Source organism: Aulostomus chinensis, chromosome 21, assembly GCF_037954235.1.
Source record: "Aulostomus chinensis isolate RoL2024-O1b breed Wild chromosome 21, RoL_Achi_v1.0, whole genome shotgun sequence".
NCBI classification, from domain to species: Eukaryota; Metazoa; Chordata; class Actinopteri; order Syngnathiformes; family Aulostomidae; genus Aulostomus; species Aulostomus chinensis.
Window position 1 is genome coordinate 51,102 of NC_141340.1, and position 16,540 is coordinate 67,641.

The 16,540-nt window shown below is 45.4% G+C and overlaps 2 protein-coding genes across 13 annotated transcripts in view; one reads left to right on the forward strand and one right to left on the reverse strand.

Annotated features, from left to right (window-relative positions):
* lama1 (laminin, alpha 1) overlaps positions 1-13,550 on the forward strand; it is a 38,776-nt gene extending 25,226 nt beyond the window's left edge. For both annotated transcript variants that reach the window (XM_086191096.1, XM_086191097.1), the window contains exons 48-64: positions 117-264; positions 345-469; positions 5,935-6,085; positions 6,168-6,312; positions 6,396-6,537; positions 6,654-6,768; positions 6,913-7,065; positions 7,141-7,292; positions 7,366-7,560; positions 7,633-7,816; positions 9,293-9,399; positions 9,479-9,668; positions 10,342-10,491; positions 12,034-12,187; positions 12,575-12,708; positions 12,981-13,194; positions 13,278-13,550. In XM_086191096.1, the coding sequence (XP_086047222.1) occupies positions 117-264; positions 345-469; positions 5,935-6,085; positions 6,168-6,312; positions 6,396-6,537; positions 6,654-6,768; positions 6,913-7,065; positions 7,141-7,292; positions 7,366-7,560; positions 7,633-7,816; positions 9,293-9,399; positions 9,479-9,668; positions 10,342-10,491; positions 12,034-12,187; positions 12,575-12,708; positions 12,981-13,194; positions 13,278-13,432 (2,614 nt within the window). In that variant the 3' untranslated portion in view covers positions 13,433-13,550. The remainder of the gene's footprint in view (positions 1-116; positions 265-344; positions 470-5,934; positions 6,086-6,167; positions 6,313-6,395; positions 6,538-6,653; positions 6,769-6,912; positions 7,066-7,140; positions 7,293-7,365; positions 7,561-7,632; positions 7,817-9,292; positions 9,400-9,478; positions 9,669-10,341; positions 10,492-12,033; positions 12,188-12,574; positions 12,709-12,980; positions 13,195-13,277) is intronic.
* A 96-nt stretch (positions 13,551-13,646) lies between these two features.
* epb41l3a (erythrocyte membrane protein band 4.1-like 3a) overlaps positions 13,647-16,540 on the reverse strand; it is a 29,050-nt gene continuing 26,156 nt past the window's right edge. For all 11 annotated transcript variants that reach the window (XM_086190935.1, XM_086190928.1, XM_086190929.1 and 8 more), the window contains one exon: positions 13,647-16,212. Coding sequence is in view for 1 of the 11 variants with exons in the window: in XM_086190934.1 (XP_086047060.1) it covers positions 16,207-16,212 (6 nt within the window). In the remaining 10 variants the exon portion in view is untranslated. The remainder of the gene's footprint in view (positions 16,213-16,540) is intronic.

Consider the following 16,540-nt stretch of genomic DNA (forward strand, 5'->3'; position numbering starts at 1 on the left):
ACATGAAAAGAAATAGTCTTGATTCACTGACATGACAGCACATTGTCTGTGTGTCAGTGAAGGTTGTGGGCCAGGTAACAGGTGTACCCAGGTCTAAAATGGCATGATGTTTGTAGGTTCGGTGCCCATGTCTCCCTAACGGTTCATCAGCTTGACTCAACTGTTGCAGCAGTGGCAAAAGCGACATCACCAGGACCTGGTCGAATTTTAGACATCGACAACAACACAGTCATCCATATTGGCGGACTAGGAGTTCGCACTCAGGTAACATAAGCACACACACTTAAACAGGTGTGCTGGAAGGTGTACCTGTGACCAGATGATAACTTAGTGTGTGTTGTCAGAAGCCCCCAGTGCTACAGGCGACCACCTTCCAGGGCTGTTTGGGTGAAGCTTCACTCAATGAGAGAAACATTGGACTGTGGAACTACGAGAGCAGAGAGGGAGAGTGTGGAGGATGCTTCAGCAGGTATGTGGATCGGTGTATGACCTCACAAAGGTGTATGACCCCGAACACAGCTGTATGACCTCAGATGGGTCTATGAACTCTCGCAGGTGTATGACCTAAAAATGAGTATGACATCACGCACAGGATAATGACCTCACACAGTAGTATGGGGTGGGTCATGGGTGTATGACCTCACACGGCTGTATGACCTCACATGGGTCTACAACCTCAATTGTGTATGTTTGTATTAAATACATTCAATAGTCAAGTCAGTTTTATTTCTGTAGCGTCAAATCACAACAAAAGGTATCTCATGACACTTTACAGGTAGAGCAGGTCTAGTACCACACTCCTTCAATGAACCTCCACCCAACAATTCTCCATCATTAGCACATCCTGCAACAGCAGCCACCAGAACCTTCCTTTTAACAGGCAGGAACGTCGAGCAGACCCAGGCTCAATGGGGACGGCCTTCTGCTTTGACCAGTGGGGAAGAAAGAGAGCAGAAGAGTGGGGCAGAGACAAAGACAGATAATGTACAGAAATTTATGCAGAAGGAAAGAGTGGGACAGAGATAAAGAGAGAGAGAAAGGAGGAGAGACTGATGGACAGACGGGGACGTGAGCAGGTGGAGCTACGGGTGGCAGCTGGAGCCTCTTCAGGTCTGGAGCCTCCTCCAGCAGCACCAGGATCTGGGATGAGGGGAGAAGAAGAGGAGTTAGTAACACGTCTGAGGACAGGAGGAGGAGAGAGAAGCCCAGTGCATCATGGGAGATCCCAGCAGTCTGAGCCTACAGCAGCAGATCTAAGGGCCAGCCTAAGCAGTCCTGACTATAAGCCTGATCAACAAGGAAGGTCTTAAGTCTGCTCTTAAACCTAGAGAGGGGGTCTGGGTCCTGGACTGAAACTGGGAGACGGGTCCACAGAAGGGGAGCCTGGTAGCTGAAGGCTCTGGCTCCATTCTACTGTTAGAACTCTAGGAACCAGCAGGAACCCTGCATTCTGGTAGTGAAGGGTTCTTGCTGGATCATAGGGGACTAGGAGCTCTGTCAGGGATGAAGGAGCCTGATTGTTGAGGACTTTGATGGTAGAAGGAGAATTTTAAATTCTGTCCTGAATTTGACAGGGAGCCATGCAGAGAAGCAGTCCAGGAGAGACCTGGTCTCTGCTACCAGTTCTAGTCAACACGCGGGCAGCAGCGTTCTGGACCAGCTGGAGAGTCTTTAGGGACTTATTAGTCCAGCCTGGTAGGAGGGAGGTGCAGTAATCCAGCCTGGAAGTGACAAAAGCAGGGACTAGTTTTTTCTGCATCCTTTTGAGCCAGGATGTGTCTGATCTTAGCGATGTTACGTAGATGGAAGAAGGCGTCCTGGAGATTTGTTGAATGTGGGAGTTAAAGGACAGATCCTGATTGAAGAGAACTCCCAGGTTCCTACGGTGGTGCTGGGTTCCAAGGTAATGCCTTCCAAGGTACCTGTCTCATTAGATAGGGTGTCTCTAAGGTGTTTTGGGCCCAGGACAATGACTTCGGTTTTGAGTTTAATAAAGGAAATTATGGTCCTCCATGTTTCCTGTCCTTCAGACAGGCCTCCAGTTCAGTCAGCTGGTTTGTTCCATGTGGATCATTGATGAGTTCAGCTGAGTGTCGTCTGCATAGCAGTGAACATTCATGGAGTGTTTCCTGATCATGTGACCTAGAGGAAGCAGGTACAGGGTGAAGAGGACTGGTCCAAGCACAGACCCTTGTGGAACACCTGAACTGACTGTAGTGGTCTCAGAGGAACCATCATTAACTAGTACCAACTGAGATGACCTCGTAAATATGACCTGAACCAGTTTAGTGTGGTTCCTTTAATACCAGTGACAGGTTCCAGTCTCTGTAGAAGGATATGGTGGTCAATGGTACCAAAGCTGCACTGAGATCTAATCAGACCAGCACAGAGACCAGTCCCTCATCTGGTACCAGTAGGAGGTCACTGGTACCTTTGACTAGTTCTGTTTCTGTGCTAGGATGAACCTGGAACCTGACTGAATCCTCCAATCAGCTGTTGCTGTGGAGAAGTCACAGAGCTGTTTAGCAGCTGCTTTCTCCAGAACCTTGGAGAGAAAAGGAAGATGTGATGTTGGTCTGTAGTTGGTAGAACTTCTGGATCCAGGCTTGTTTTTGAGGAGGATTTAATTCCTGCTACTTTAAAGGACTGTGGGACGGAACCAGATACCAGCGCCACATTGATCATATCTAAGAGGGAGGGGCTAACGAGGGGAGAGAGTCTTGGAGCAGCTTAGTTGGGATGGGGTCTTGGAGACAGGTGGAGGTTTCGAGGAGGACATTATTGAACTGAGCTCATGCAGGCTGATGGGAGACAAACTATCCAAATGTGTGTCTGGTCCTCCAGCTGCCTCTAAGGTTCTGGGTTCTAGGGGCCATGGTGTCAGCTGATGGCAGCAGGAGAAGAAGTTTCTCTCTAATCAGGAGAATTTTGTCATTAAAGAAGTCCATGAACTCTTTGCTGCCCAGGGAAACAGGACTACTTGGTTCAGTAGAGCTGTGGTTCTCTGTCAGTCTGGCTCCAGGACTGAAGAGGAACCTGGGTTGTTCTTGGTTCCTCTATTAGTGCTGAGTAGTCGGCTGCTCTGGTTCTACCAAGGGCTTTCTTCTAGGTTCTAAGGCCATCTTGCCAGACTACATGTGACTCCTCCAGTTTGGAGCAGCACCATCTTCTCTCCAGTTTCTGGTTTCTTGTTGAAGCTGTCAGGTTCCAGAACCGTACCAAGGTGTTTGTTTCCTTGGATTCATAGTTTTCTGTTTTAGTGGGCCAGTAGAGTCCAGAGTTGTTGCGAAGGTGCCTGCTGCTCTATGGATAAAATGATCAGTTTGGGAGGGACTAAGGTGGACAACAGCGTCCTCTGTTACAGTGGGACATGACACTGAATTAAGCACCAATGGAACCACTTCCTTAAAGCCAGGTGTGACCTGATCAGACAAACATCTGGAAACTACAGTTTTCCTGAGTGGAGTGTAGCTGATCAGTCCAAATTCCAAAGTGATTGATTGGTGGTCTGATAAAAGCGTTCTGTGGAAACACAACCAGATGTTCAGCTTCAGTTCCACATGTTAGGAGGAGGTGGAGGTGTGGTTGTGACAGTGAGGGGTTCATGGACAGACTGATGGACACCAGTTGAGTCTCGAAGAGAGAGAAATGCAATACCAGACTGTGGTTATCAACATCCTCATGAATACTGAAGTCTCCTCCAATCATGACTTGATCTGATTTAGAACTAAACTGATAGAAACTCTGAGAATCCAGATCAGAATCCAGAGTCAGGACCAGGAGGACGGTCCTCAATCATCAATCAGAGAGGCTGGAGAGTTTCCAGGCTGGAGGAGACAAACTGAGAATCAGGCTTTCAGAGGAATGGAAACTTCTTCTGGTTTGGGATTTATTACTAAACTGGTGTCAACAATGGCAGCAGCGCCACCTCCTGGACCAGAGCCTGGAGGAATGTGAGTGTTCCTGTGACTGGAGGAGTGGATTCATTCAGACTAGCATCCTCATCGTCACCAGCCAGGTTTCAGTGAGACTCAGCAGGTCAACACAACTGTCAGGTATCACTTCATTCACTGGTTCAGTTTTCAGCATCAGAGGTCTGATATTTAAAAGTCCTCATCTAATTTTTAGATTTTTTTGAGTTAATTTAGTGGTTGTGTTCATTTTGATGAGGTTTTTCTGATTGACTCCTCTACAGTAGAACTGGAATGAGTAAACTGACGTGGTCGGGGCACAGACACAGTCTCTATGGGGGTGTGGGTGGGTGGGTGACTGCTCCCTAGTGGGCAGTGAGAAGCGTGTAAGACGGCAGCTCTGCTTCCTGGTCTGAACTCTGGGTTCTCAGGGTTCTGGTTCTATTATAAACTGGGTCATATTTCTAGAAATGAATGCCGTCCCTCCTAATCACACCAGGTCTCCCCCAGAAAGTTTTCCAATTCTCAATGAAGCCCACTTGGTTTGCTGGACGCCACCTAGACAGCCAGCGGTTGAATGACGACATGCAGCTAAACGTGGTCGCTGGTCCGGTTTGGCAGGGGTCCAGAGACACTACGGAGTCCGACTGGCGTAGTCGGATGTTATTACCGCCGACGTGGATAATGATTTTGTCGTATTTACGTTTACTTTTAGCCAGCAGTTTTATATTTGACTCTAAGTCGCCCCCTCTGGTCCCTGGAATGCACTTGACTATGGTTGCCGGTCGCTAATTTCACGTTTCTTGGAACTTCCAATTACCACAGTGGTTTTCTCGGCAGGTGTGTCGCCGAGTGGGGAGAACCTGTTAGAGACGTGAAGCGGTGGTTGATCACTGACAGCAGGCTTCTACTTTGGACTATGCTTCCTTCGGACAGTCACTCAGCCGACCTGGTTTCCCGGACCTCTAGTCGGGGCGAAGCTAAGACGGTCCGCACCAGCTAACGGGACTGGCTAGCTCTAGCGGCTAATTGTTTGGATCCATCGGTGCGGAGCCGCCGCAGGTCCAATTCAACCTCGCTAAGCCTCGCCTCCAACGCTACAAACAAACTACATTTAACGCTCTTATCAGGACCACTAGAGGAGGCTGAGTAGGAACTGAACAGTGGCCCACTGAGCAGGAGAGAGGAGAGCGAGGGGGGGAAGCCATCGCTAGCTTAGAGTGGAGAGTTTACAGAAAGAAAGACTGTCGCTACAAGACAGACGGTCTTTAAACTTCGGCCAAATAAAACACTTATGTGGTTTGGGAAGGTAATTAGTCAACGAATAAGGAATTAGCGGGGATGATCACACTTCAGCGAGCACAGCAAGCAAAGCACTAAGTTCAGCGATGCATAAACAGGAAGTGAGGTCACATGCTTACCGCAAGGCAGGTAGAGGAGGAGCCCTTTCATAGAACAACACAAATTTTAATCTGGACTTTTTTTTTAGAAAAGTGTAAAATCTGAATTTGAGGGAAAATCATGGGAGAGGAAGAAATTTCAGAAGAGTCTCATTGCAGGTGCTAATGTGACTTTTCTATTCACTTCTTAATGTTCCCTGAATGGAGCAACAGCTAGCGAAAGCAGAACAGTGGAGGTGTAGTTTGTAGACGTATTGTGTCATTGACATTAGTCCCGGGGAAACTGTGTGGAGTGGACTTTTAATCAGTGTATGTGGCACTGAATAGTTGAATATGTCATGGGGAAAATTCACATTCCCACCAACTCTGTTTTAGAACTACAACTTTAGGAGGGAAACGCTAAATTGCAGTATTCAACCTTAATTGGGATTCTTAACTGGCCACAGGTGAGAATGTGTGTGAATGGTTGTCTGTCTGTACAAGTCGACATAATGATGGACTGGTGCCCTGTCAGTGGGGACCCCGCCTCTTGCCCATTGACAGCTTGGATAGGCTCCAGCTCCCTGCAACCCCCAACAGGAAATGAAGGTCTAATTTGTGTTTTTTTACTTGTCTGATCTCAGTCCCCAGGCAGAAGAGACATCCTTCCACTTTGATGGATCTGGATTCTCACTGGTCCAAAAGCCTCTGCGAGCTACATCCACCTCCATAGTGCTGCTGTTTAAAACTCTGTCCCCTGGGGGACTACTGTTGTACCTGGCATCCAACAACACTGTACGACACACATTCTACAATATTTCCCCCACTACTAATGTGACAGTGACGCAGATGTTTAGTTTCTTCCTGTCTCCTGCAGCGGGACTTCCTCTCCCTAGAGCTGGCTGGGGGTGGCATCCGTCTGACCTTTGACCTCGGCTCAGGTCCTCTGATTCTGATCTCCAAAAGGAAGTACAACACAGGAGTCTGGTACAAGATCACACTGCAGCGGAACAAACGCAAAGGTTACTGCATCTTACAGTTCCCATGATGCCACACTGTCATACTGCTACAGTGACTGATGAGGCTGACATTTGTGGATTACTAGGTTACCTGTCTATCATGGCAGCCGACCAATCATCAGAGAAGGAGGTGTTGGAGGCGGAGTCCCCTGGAACAGCCTCTGACCTCAACCGATCAGACATGGACCCAATCTACATTGGAGGACTTCCTGCTTCTCGTCCAATCAGGTTAGTTTGGTCTGTCAATGTCAGGTGTGTATGTGTGCACACGTGCATGTGTGTGTGTCGGCAGGGGGCCTAACATTGTCAGTCCCACCCTTTCGGCTTGTCTGCCTTATTGCTAGGCGACAAGTCATCTCCAGGTCATACGTTGGCTGTATTAAGAACGTGGAGATCGCACGATCAAACTTTGACCTCCTAAGAGACGCGTACGGAGTCAGAAAAGGCTGCGTACTTGAGGTACACACACACACACACGCTGATGTACCCAGTTACACAATGTGATTCTTATTTTTCTCTCCCTTTGACTCATGAATCTGACTGATTATACTGATAGATGCTGTAGAAACAATGATCCGTAACCTGTATTGATTGCTCTGTCAGGCGGTGCGGAGTGTCTCGATGTTAAGTGGCGGCTTTGTTCAGATTGCTCCTCGTTCACTGGATCAAGATGCAGAGCTGCTGCTCTCTTTCTCCTCCAACAACCAATCAGGAATTCTGCTGGCTGCATTCAGTGATGGCCAAACTCAGCGACAGGTGAGGTGATATACTTGTCAATCAATTGTAACCAGTATGTTGGAACTGTACCTATAACTACTCGCCACTTTGTAGCATTTCCTGTCTGTCCACTTGGTCTCTGGGTCACTGGAGGCTGAATTTGGTGAGGTGGGTGGAGCCACGCGACGGGCAGTGGTGGTGAGACCTGATGGTGAAGCTTTCACTGATGGAATGAAACACTCGGTCATCGTCACCATCAATAGGAAGTAGGCATTTCCATGGAGACATAGACCTGTCTTGGGCTCTTGCACCTGTCTCACCTTTGTGTCTGTCTCTTAGGTCTCTGTCTGTTCAGGTTGATGAGGAACACACAAAGTCTGTCCCTCTGTTGCCGGGCGGACTTTCCCATCTCTCACCAGCATCCTTTTATATTGGTGGGCTACCAACAGGGGAGGAGTCTCGTCTGCCAACCAGATTACAGAGTGTGTCCAGATGGTTCAGGGGCTGCATCCAACACCTGGTGGTTGGAGGAGGGTATGTCTCACACAAATCAGCTGCTTTGATCTTTCATATGATCTAATTGTTTCAATTGGATTCTCCCTGCAGGTTTATCGACCTATCAGCAGCTGTGAGGTATGAGGGGGTGGAGCTTAACAGTTGTCTATTAGAGGAGAGGGTCAGAGGGGCATTGCTTCCTGAAGACCAGGATGTGGAGCCCACTCCTGACCCTGGCCACCTCCCTGTAGCCCCGCCCACACATCTGAATGCCCTGACACCTGGAGTGTTAATGGTATGTAAATCACTCATGATTGAATATTTGTCAAGTTTTTGCTGGTTATGTTTGGTTATTTTAACTTGTGCATTTTTCCCCAACTTGAAAAAAGGAGTGTGACATCTGATGGAGGTTTGAGGTAAACTGGGTTCCACTCAAGGATTTGTGACAAGACGACTTTGTTTCCTTTTTGCGTTTTGTTTTCTTCTTTTTATTAAAGTTCAAGGCATATCCATAAGATAATTGCAATGGCAGGTAGATGACAGTTAGCAGTAGGGATTAATTAACAGCAGTAGTTAGGGTTAGTCTGTCTTTACCCCTTTAGCCCCTTAGGTGAAAAACCTTTAAGAAAATAGATAAGACAACAGTAATTATTATTAGTCAGATAAATGTGCAATGCTCTTGTGCAAACATGAAACTATGCAAATAAACATGTACAAAATGCACCATACATGTGTAAATATGCTTAAATTTTATTCCATAATAAATACAGATTTAAATATGCAGTCGTGGAATGTTTGACATTACACACCAGACTAAATGTACATTATAAGCCATCTTAAGTTGAGACTTTGTAGAAAAGGAGATATAAATAAAGTAATTTCTTGAGCACATACATTAAAGTTCCCAGAAACTAAAATCAAAGAAAACACACGATAACTGCATAACCCATTAACAGCTACGGTCAACTGTCAAAGCACAGCTTTAAAATACTTCACATGAAGAGCGCCGCACCCACCATTATCACCATGCAAATATCAGGTACTGAAGTCAACGCAGGCACCTTGTGCCCAGGTCATTACGCTCACAGTTCACATCACTAATCATCCACAATGAAATAGGAACATCTTCGCTGCGTGTATTTAAACAAATTACCTGAAAAGATCACCAACACCGCTGTGCATTCACGCTGTCTCCGTAGCAAAGACCAAACCACCCCAGCGCCACAGTACAGCTCCATAACCAATTCTAAGCATGACAAAAACACAGACGCTTACCGGCTGCCTCTCCAGTGTCCCAGACGTCACATTTGCTCACTGCTCCCCCCAGTCACTCACAGCAAGCAGTAACGTTCGCGTGTGACCTTCCAGCAGCTTTACAGACTCTCTTCTGACAGCTGATTATACCTCCACCTGCACCCTTCAGTTTGCCGCGCTCATGCAAAACCAACTGGGTGAGTCAAACTGATTGCTAATCAGCTGACATGCGGAGCTCTCGTTCCCCTCAATAATCAGCTGACTCGCAGGCTCCCGAAACACACACCGCCGATTTTTCCTCCCGTGCGTTTTGCACAACTAAAATCACAATGCAGTGCATCTAAAACCAGTTTGACTTTACAATATTACAATCAATAACCAAAAGCATCATTTCTGGTAATTGATTATGGTAACTAACATATTCAAACTAAAGATCAGAGTTAATTATTCTGTATTATGGATTACTGATTTTTGGATCTTGATTATTTATTAGCATTATTGTTTCTGTGTGCTTTAGTGTGCATTGGAGGAAGAACTGAGCTTTCTGCCATCAGCAGCTCAGTTTGGTTTGTCCAGACACAGTCACATGACTTTCATCATCAACCCCATCACTATCCGCAAGAGGTGTGTATCCATGTAGACAGAGGTGGACTTGAGTCAGAAAGGGGCAGGGTCAGACTAATACAACCATTATCATCCACAGTCTCTCAGTTCAGTTGTCGGTTCGAAGCCGAGCTAAGGATGGTTTGCTGCTGCTCCTCGCCGACTCAAACCAGATGGACTACACTGTCCTGCGGATGGCGGCAGGGAAGCTGTTGATGTCAGCAGACCTGGGGAAAGGTCCTACCTCCATCACCTCATCCGTTGTTGTAAACGATGGACAATGGCACACAGTGAGTGAACAACATCATAGAGAACATGGTACCATTAATGTCCCTACAAGGTCATAGTGTTCTTGAAGTAGATCTGAAGGAAATGTTCAATATACAATTGCTGAAGTTTTATTTTCATAGCATGCAATCAAAGTAACCATACAGAATTGAGAAACCTGCCAAAATCAATAAATATCAAAACAATCTTACGTTTGAAAATCCCTTCTTTGGAAAATGTACTTTTCTTGGCTGTTAGTCTGAAAATTACAGTTTTTTTGTGGATTCAATCCTCAAGTGTGGATGCACCAGAACATTTCTTTAAATTAAATGAATACATAGGAGATAAAATATTCTGGGTTTTTTTTAAATGAATGAAACTGTTGAAAAGTGGCTGGTCACTGTTAAAACAACCAAAAGGGAAAAGACCAGTGCAGAACCATACTGGGACATTTCCTCTGTAACATCATACACATCACTCTATCTCTGTGATGACCTTCAGATAATGGCAGAACATTTGCAGAACCTTTAGAGAACCTCCAGAGAACCTGTCCTTCTATATTGTCTTCTATTCTGTAATTTCAAAGCAAGTTATTTGACTACTGGAAAGTAAATGTTTGAAATAAGAGCAGATGACAAATTTCAAATTTCTGTGTGTGTGTGTGTGTGTGTGTGTGTGTGTGTGTGTGTGTGTTAGGTCAGTGCTGAAGTCAGTCGGCGTTTCATGTCGGTGTCAGTTGACGGTTTGAGTCCAGACTTGGCATCAGTTAAAGGAAACCAGCTGGATGTAGACAGCCGACTATACCTGGGAGGACTACCTCACACACACAACGCCAGGAGGATCAATGTATGACAAGCAGACACACACACGTACACATTTGTAGTACCAAAGGCAATCAAACAAATTACAAGACTTGTTTCAGTCCCAATAACAAACAAAAACAGCTTCCACCTGATCCACCTAATCAAGTAACTTCAAAAATTAATTGCTTTTCTTTAACCATTCTGAGAACATAAATATTTTTGTGCTTTTGAAAGGTCAGACTAGAACGTTGCATGTTCTCGACTAAATGCACTTTATCATCCTGAAACTAGCAGCCATTTTTGAAAAGTGCTATATAAATAAAATGCTGTTATTGCTATCCATCCACCCATCCATCCATCATCCGTCCATCCATCATCCACCCATCCATCCATCATCCGTCCATCCAACATACATCCATCCATTCATCCATCCATCCATCATCCATCCATCCATCCATCATCCATCCCTCCATTCATCATCCACCCATCCATCCATCATCCGTCCATCCATCCATCATCCGTCCATCGATCATCCATCCATCCATCCATCATCCATCCATCCAACATACATCCATCCATCCATCATCCATCCATCCATCCATCATCCATCCATTCATCCATCCATCCATCATCCATCCATCCATCCATCATCCATCCATCCATCCGTCCATCATCCATCCATCCGTCCATCCATCCATCCACCCATCCATCCATCCATCCATCATCCATCCATCCATCCATCATCCATCCATCATCCGTCCATCCACCCATCCATCCATCCATCCATCCATCCCTCCATCATCCCTCCATCTTCTCCTGTTGAGGGTGGTGGGGGTGGAGCCTATCCCAGCAGCCTTCCCCCTGGACAGGTCACCAGTCCATGGCAGGGCCAACACATAGAGACAGACAACCATTGGCTCTCCCAGCCACGCCTACGGTCAATTTAGAGTCTGGATTAACCTGGTCCCTCTTGATGTCTTTGGACTGTGGAGGAAGCTGGAGTACCAGAGAGAACCCAGCAGGAACAGGGAGAACATGGAGACTCACCCAGAAAGACCCCGTGCTGCAGCCGGGGCTCCACCCACAACCTTCTTGATGGGGGGGCCACAGTGAGGACCACTGCTCCACCGTGCAGCCTGCTGTTATTGCTATTATTGTAGATTTTGGTTCGTGCAGACCTGAGCTGTGTGGCAAATAAAAATTGAATACTTAAACTTTGTTCATGCAGGGGGATCTGGGGCACCTGTGTGTCAGCTGATCGCCCTGATGGGGGCAGCAGTTGATTTGCTCCCCAGTTAGAGAAGTCTGTGCTCTGTGTTAGCAACTGCAAACTTGTTTGCCACAACTCATTAAGGCTTCAACATCCACCAGTCTGTTATTTGCTGATTATCTGATGCTACAACTGAACCTGCTAATATCTTCAGCTGGTGGGAACCACACTTGATGACAGGCCACTGAAGTCATCCTCTATGGGTTACTGAGTCATAGATGTTGAAACACGCCAACATCCCAGTTTATGTAACAATACAAACCTGTTAACATTGGTCTGTCCACATGTCTTCCTGTCCACCTGTCTGTCTCTCAGGTCAGCCATAGTCTTCCTTGTTGTGTTCACGCTGTGAGTCTGAATGGCGTCATGTTGGATTTGTCCAGGCCAGCATCACAGCACGATGTCTCATCCTGTTTCACCAAGGACCAGACAGGAAATTATTTCAACGGCAGTGGCTATGCTGCCCTGAGTGAGTGATTATGAAGAACTTGATTTATACAGTAATGAATAACCTGAAAACTTCTCCGTCAAATCATGTGATGTGGCTTCTATCTCCAGACACTGATGTTCATTAACCCCTCAAAGATTTTCATCATTCCCTTTCATTCACAAGGATTTAAATAACAGTGAAGTTAAATGATCCCCCCTTTTGCTGAGGACATTATGGCAGACTTTAAAGGGCACCTGCACTTTGAGGACCCTTGTATCAGAGTAGAAGTGGTTCTTCTTCTTCTGGTTCTGCTGGTGTCTATTTTGTATCATTTCAGATGACAGAAGGGTTTTTGTTCTCACAATTTTTGTGTTCCAAAACAACTCAGTTCCCTCAGGAAATGTGTGTGTGTGTGTGTGTGTGTAGTGCGTGATGGCTATAAGGTGGGCTCAGATGTATCAGTGACTCTGGAGTTTCGGACAAGTAAATCAGAGGGCATTTTCCTGGGAGTCAGCAGTGCAAAAGTGGACGCCATCGGCCTGGAGATGATCAATGGACAGGTGTGTGTGTGTGTGTGTGTGTGTGTGTGTGTGTGTGTGTGTGTGTGTGTGTGTGTGTGTGTGTGTGTGAGTGAAATGATGGAACTTGTTTGTCAACAGTCACAAGACATACACAGTCACTTGTGAATAATTGTTCTTTAACCAGAGACACAGGTATGTTTTGTCTCTGTTAATGAGACTCACATGTCAGGGCACACAGGAAGACATCCTCAATCCCAGTCCTTTCACACCGCTCTGGTTCAGATATGTGAACTGTTTGTCCTTGTCCTCAGATGGTGTTTAATGTCAATAATGGAGCAGGACGAGTGTCAGTGCGTTCCATTGGTCAGTTGCTGTGTGACGGACAGTGGCACCGCCTGCTGGCCAGGAAGACCAAACACACCCTGACTCTGAATGTAGATGGGCAGAGCTACACTACTACAAACCCTTACCCACAATCAACCTCTGCTGAGACCAATAACCCTGTGTACTTGGGAGGACACCCAGGTGAGGACAAACTCTGAGGACATGTTGATGAGAATGAAACATTGTTGATGACTGATTATGGTTTTTTCCAACCTGTCTGTCAGATGGTGTGAAGCAGAACTGTCTCTCAATCAGCACCGGATTCAGAGGCTGTCTGAGAAACATACAGCTCATTAAGTCTCATCTTAGCAACTCTCTGGATGTGAGCTCCGCCTACTTCCAGTTGGGGGTCACTCCGAACTCATGTCCTGCTGCCTAGAAATGATCTGATTGGTCCACAGACCCTCCCAGTTGATTAATCCAATCGACACTAATGATATTGAACTTACTGCATTGAAAAAGATTTCCTGTTGATGTAACAGTTGAATGATTAAACATCTGAATCAAAGGTCTTGTTTGTTTCTTTAAAAATCCCACAAACAACTTTAGAAACAAAAAACTTTGCAATTTTGTAATCATTTTATTTGGGTATAGTGGGTAAAGACACGCAAAGGGTCCTATTTAAGCATTCTATGGCACCAAATGTCTGGCGAACAGCACTCTATGTGCACTATGCATTCAGGGCGAGATCAGCTTCATGTCGGTATTTAGAGGCGTGTAATCAGAGTGCAAACCACAGCGCTAAGAGGCTGTCACACACTTGATTATACACAAGGATGCTTAAAGTGTGATACATGTCCACATTTTAACTCAGGAGTGGTGAAGGGTCTGGGGGGAGGTGGGGCAGGCTTGTGAGGAGGTGTAGTAGGTCTGGAGGAGGTGGGGTTCTATATCTCCAGGTTCTGAGGCATCAGTGCTGCTCCTCTGCTGCTCTGGTTGATGAGTCTCAAACATCATGTCGCTCATAACTCCACTGACCAGAGACCAGCCTCTTGTGGGTCTATGGAGCCAATGTCTCCTACTGCTCCCCAACATCGAGGCACCAGACCAGCCTCAGTAAGACATTGGAGCACCTGGAGCAGGTGAAGGAGGTTCATAAGCTGGTTAAAGGGTGAGGACGTCTGGCATGGAAACATCATTAGTGCCCACTTGAAACTAGAAATACAGCTTGAGCCTGCCAGGCGCAAGCTGGCGCCGTGATTAAAAAGGACCCTCAATGTGTTTGAGGATATCATAAAGACAACAACATAGGATTGATGAAACGCAACACCAGGGGGTGTGGTCAGCTCTGTGTTGTAATACTGGGACATGGTCAGTCTGCTGGGGTCTTGTTAATAAATAGCATAATTCATTAATAACTACACAGAAATGATTCAAAAACTGTATGGGCTGTTTAATAATGACATGAAAGAATGGCACATTTTTATTGCATTATGGATAAATAGCGAGCTTTAAATGCTGCTTAGGTGGGTATAGTGCTGGCATTCATGCAATTGTAAAGTTCTAATTTTAATCAAAACACGCTTCTACTTGGGTGGCGGCTACTTCCTGTTTCTGTGTCAAATCAAATCCCAAGAGTTGACACAATTCTAATATTGCTGGCCCAAACCCAATTAGAATATTGGCATCATAAAGTGACGCTTCAGTTACACTGCCTGCCACCACCGCCACTGCTGACATTGGCTGTGTCCACATTGTAAATTCTGGTGCAACAGGAAACTGGAAGTCGCTGTCAAAGATGCGGGACCTTTTCCTGCCTGTGGGACAAAGCCAACAGCCTGCTTGATGAAGCATTTCCATGCATGGGTGCCATGACTGATTTTAATTGTAATTGTTTAACTTTACAACCAGAACTTAAGAACAATACAGGAAAAACAAACTTGTTCATTGTAAAATTTGCAGTACTTCAATGAAAAAAAGTGAAAGAACAGATGATAAATTGTGAAATAAAGCATGAAATTAATATAAGAAATAAAACTGCATCTGCTAAGCAACAGGAAAATCTGAGAAATTTGTTAATATAGATTAATAATATCTATATAAACAAAAAAATCAAAATGACTGACAAGAGAGCTGAACTCAAAAATGCTGGTATTTATGCAGCATATTCCAAAGACTTTTCCAGGTTTTTCAAGAGCATTTGAACCCTGGATCTTTGACAACAATAATGCTGTTCCTGCAACACATGTACAACTGTTCACTGGCAATATGATGTCATTAGTATGTACACAAACAATTTTGGCTAGTAGCTCACAGGGAAATATAACTTTTTAAATGCCAATCTGTTGTTTTTTTCATGTGTAGTTGTGGGATTTTTTTTTTAAATAAAGTTTAACAATAAGCACAATTAATCTGTTGGAACGAAGAAGTCCAGTGGTTAGGGTTTGGGCTACGCAACAGAGCGACCTCATGGCTGTTGGTTGTCAATATACATTCTTTGGAACGGCTCTAATCATTGCAACGTTTCACTCAGTCAGAAACCTTCTCAAGCAAAACACATGCTGGGTTAGGTAACCTCGGCAGGTGAGACAGAATCAGGTGACCTTGGCATGTTATCACCCTGCATTCAATTGACTTTGGAACTGTGAAGACAACAAGCTTGGATATAGAAGAGCAACTGAACGGTGTCTGAGGTTCAATGGTGTCCTTGGATCAGAGAAATATCAAATAACCAAATTCTGATTTGCAATTGAATACAGGGTTATACTCCATCACATATCATGTGATGACGCTTTTGTTGAATGTCACATGATCAGGAGGAGACTCACCTGATCAGCTAATCAGATTCCTGCTTTCACCTGTCAGGTAAATCAGGGCCAGGACTTAGTAAAAGAAGGAAGTTAATGTGGCAGCGGGTTTCTAAGTTTCTGAAGTTGCTGTCTGTCTGTCACTCTGCACAAGTTTCAGAAGGTTTGGTTTCATTTTCAGCTACAAACACAGGGGTGTGTGTGTGTGTGTGTGTGTGTGTGTGTGTGTGTGTGTGTGTGTGTGTGTGTTGTGTGCATTATCCACATAGGTGTTCATGCATGTATGTGTGCTGATGTTGTAAAGCTTCAGTTTCATTGACGTCCACTGGATGCCACTGCAAACACTGTATTTATTTGCTCTGTAGTTTTGACTTCATCTCCCAGAATGCAGCAGAGACTTCCAGATTCAGTCCTGAAAGAGAGACAGAGAAGCTGTTCTAAGAAGAAATACTGAATATTTTTTATTCGTAATTAAGAAAAAAAAAAAACCTCTCTGTTGGGTGTAACCTCAAATGACATGATGCAACAAAACTAAAGTGATGAAACTAAGTGTGACCAGCAGAGAGAGCTGGTCAGCACACTGCTGACACTGCAAGCTTGTGCTGATGATTATTTTGTTGTAGCGCAACAACCATTAAACCTGGGTCAGAACATTAGCATGTAGCATATTAGCATGACCCCTGGCCCCCAAGAGAAAGAGTTTGGTTTCCCTTAGAGTTCTCTCTTTGGTTACGTTTATC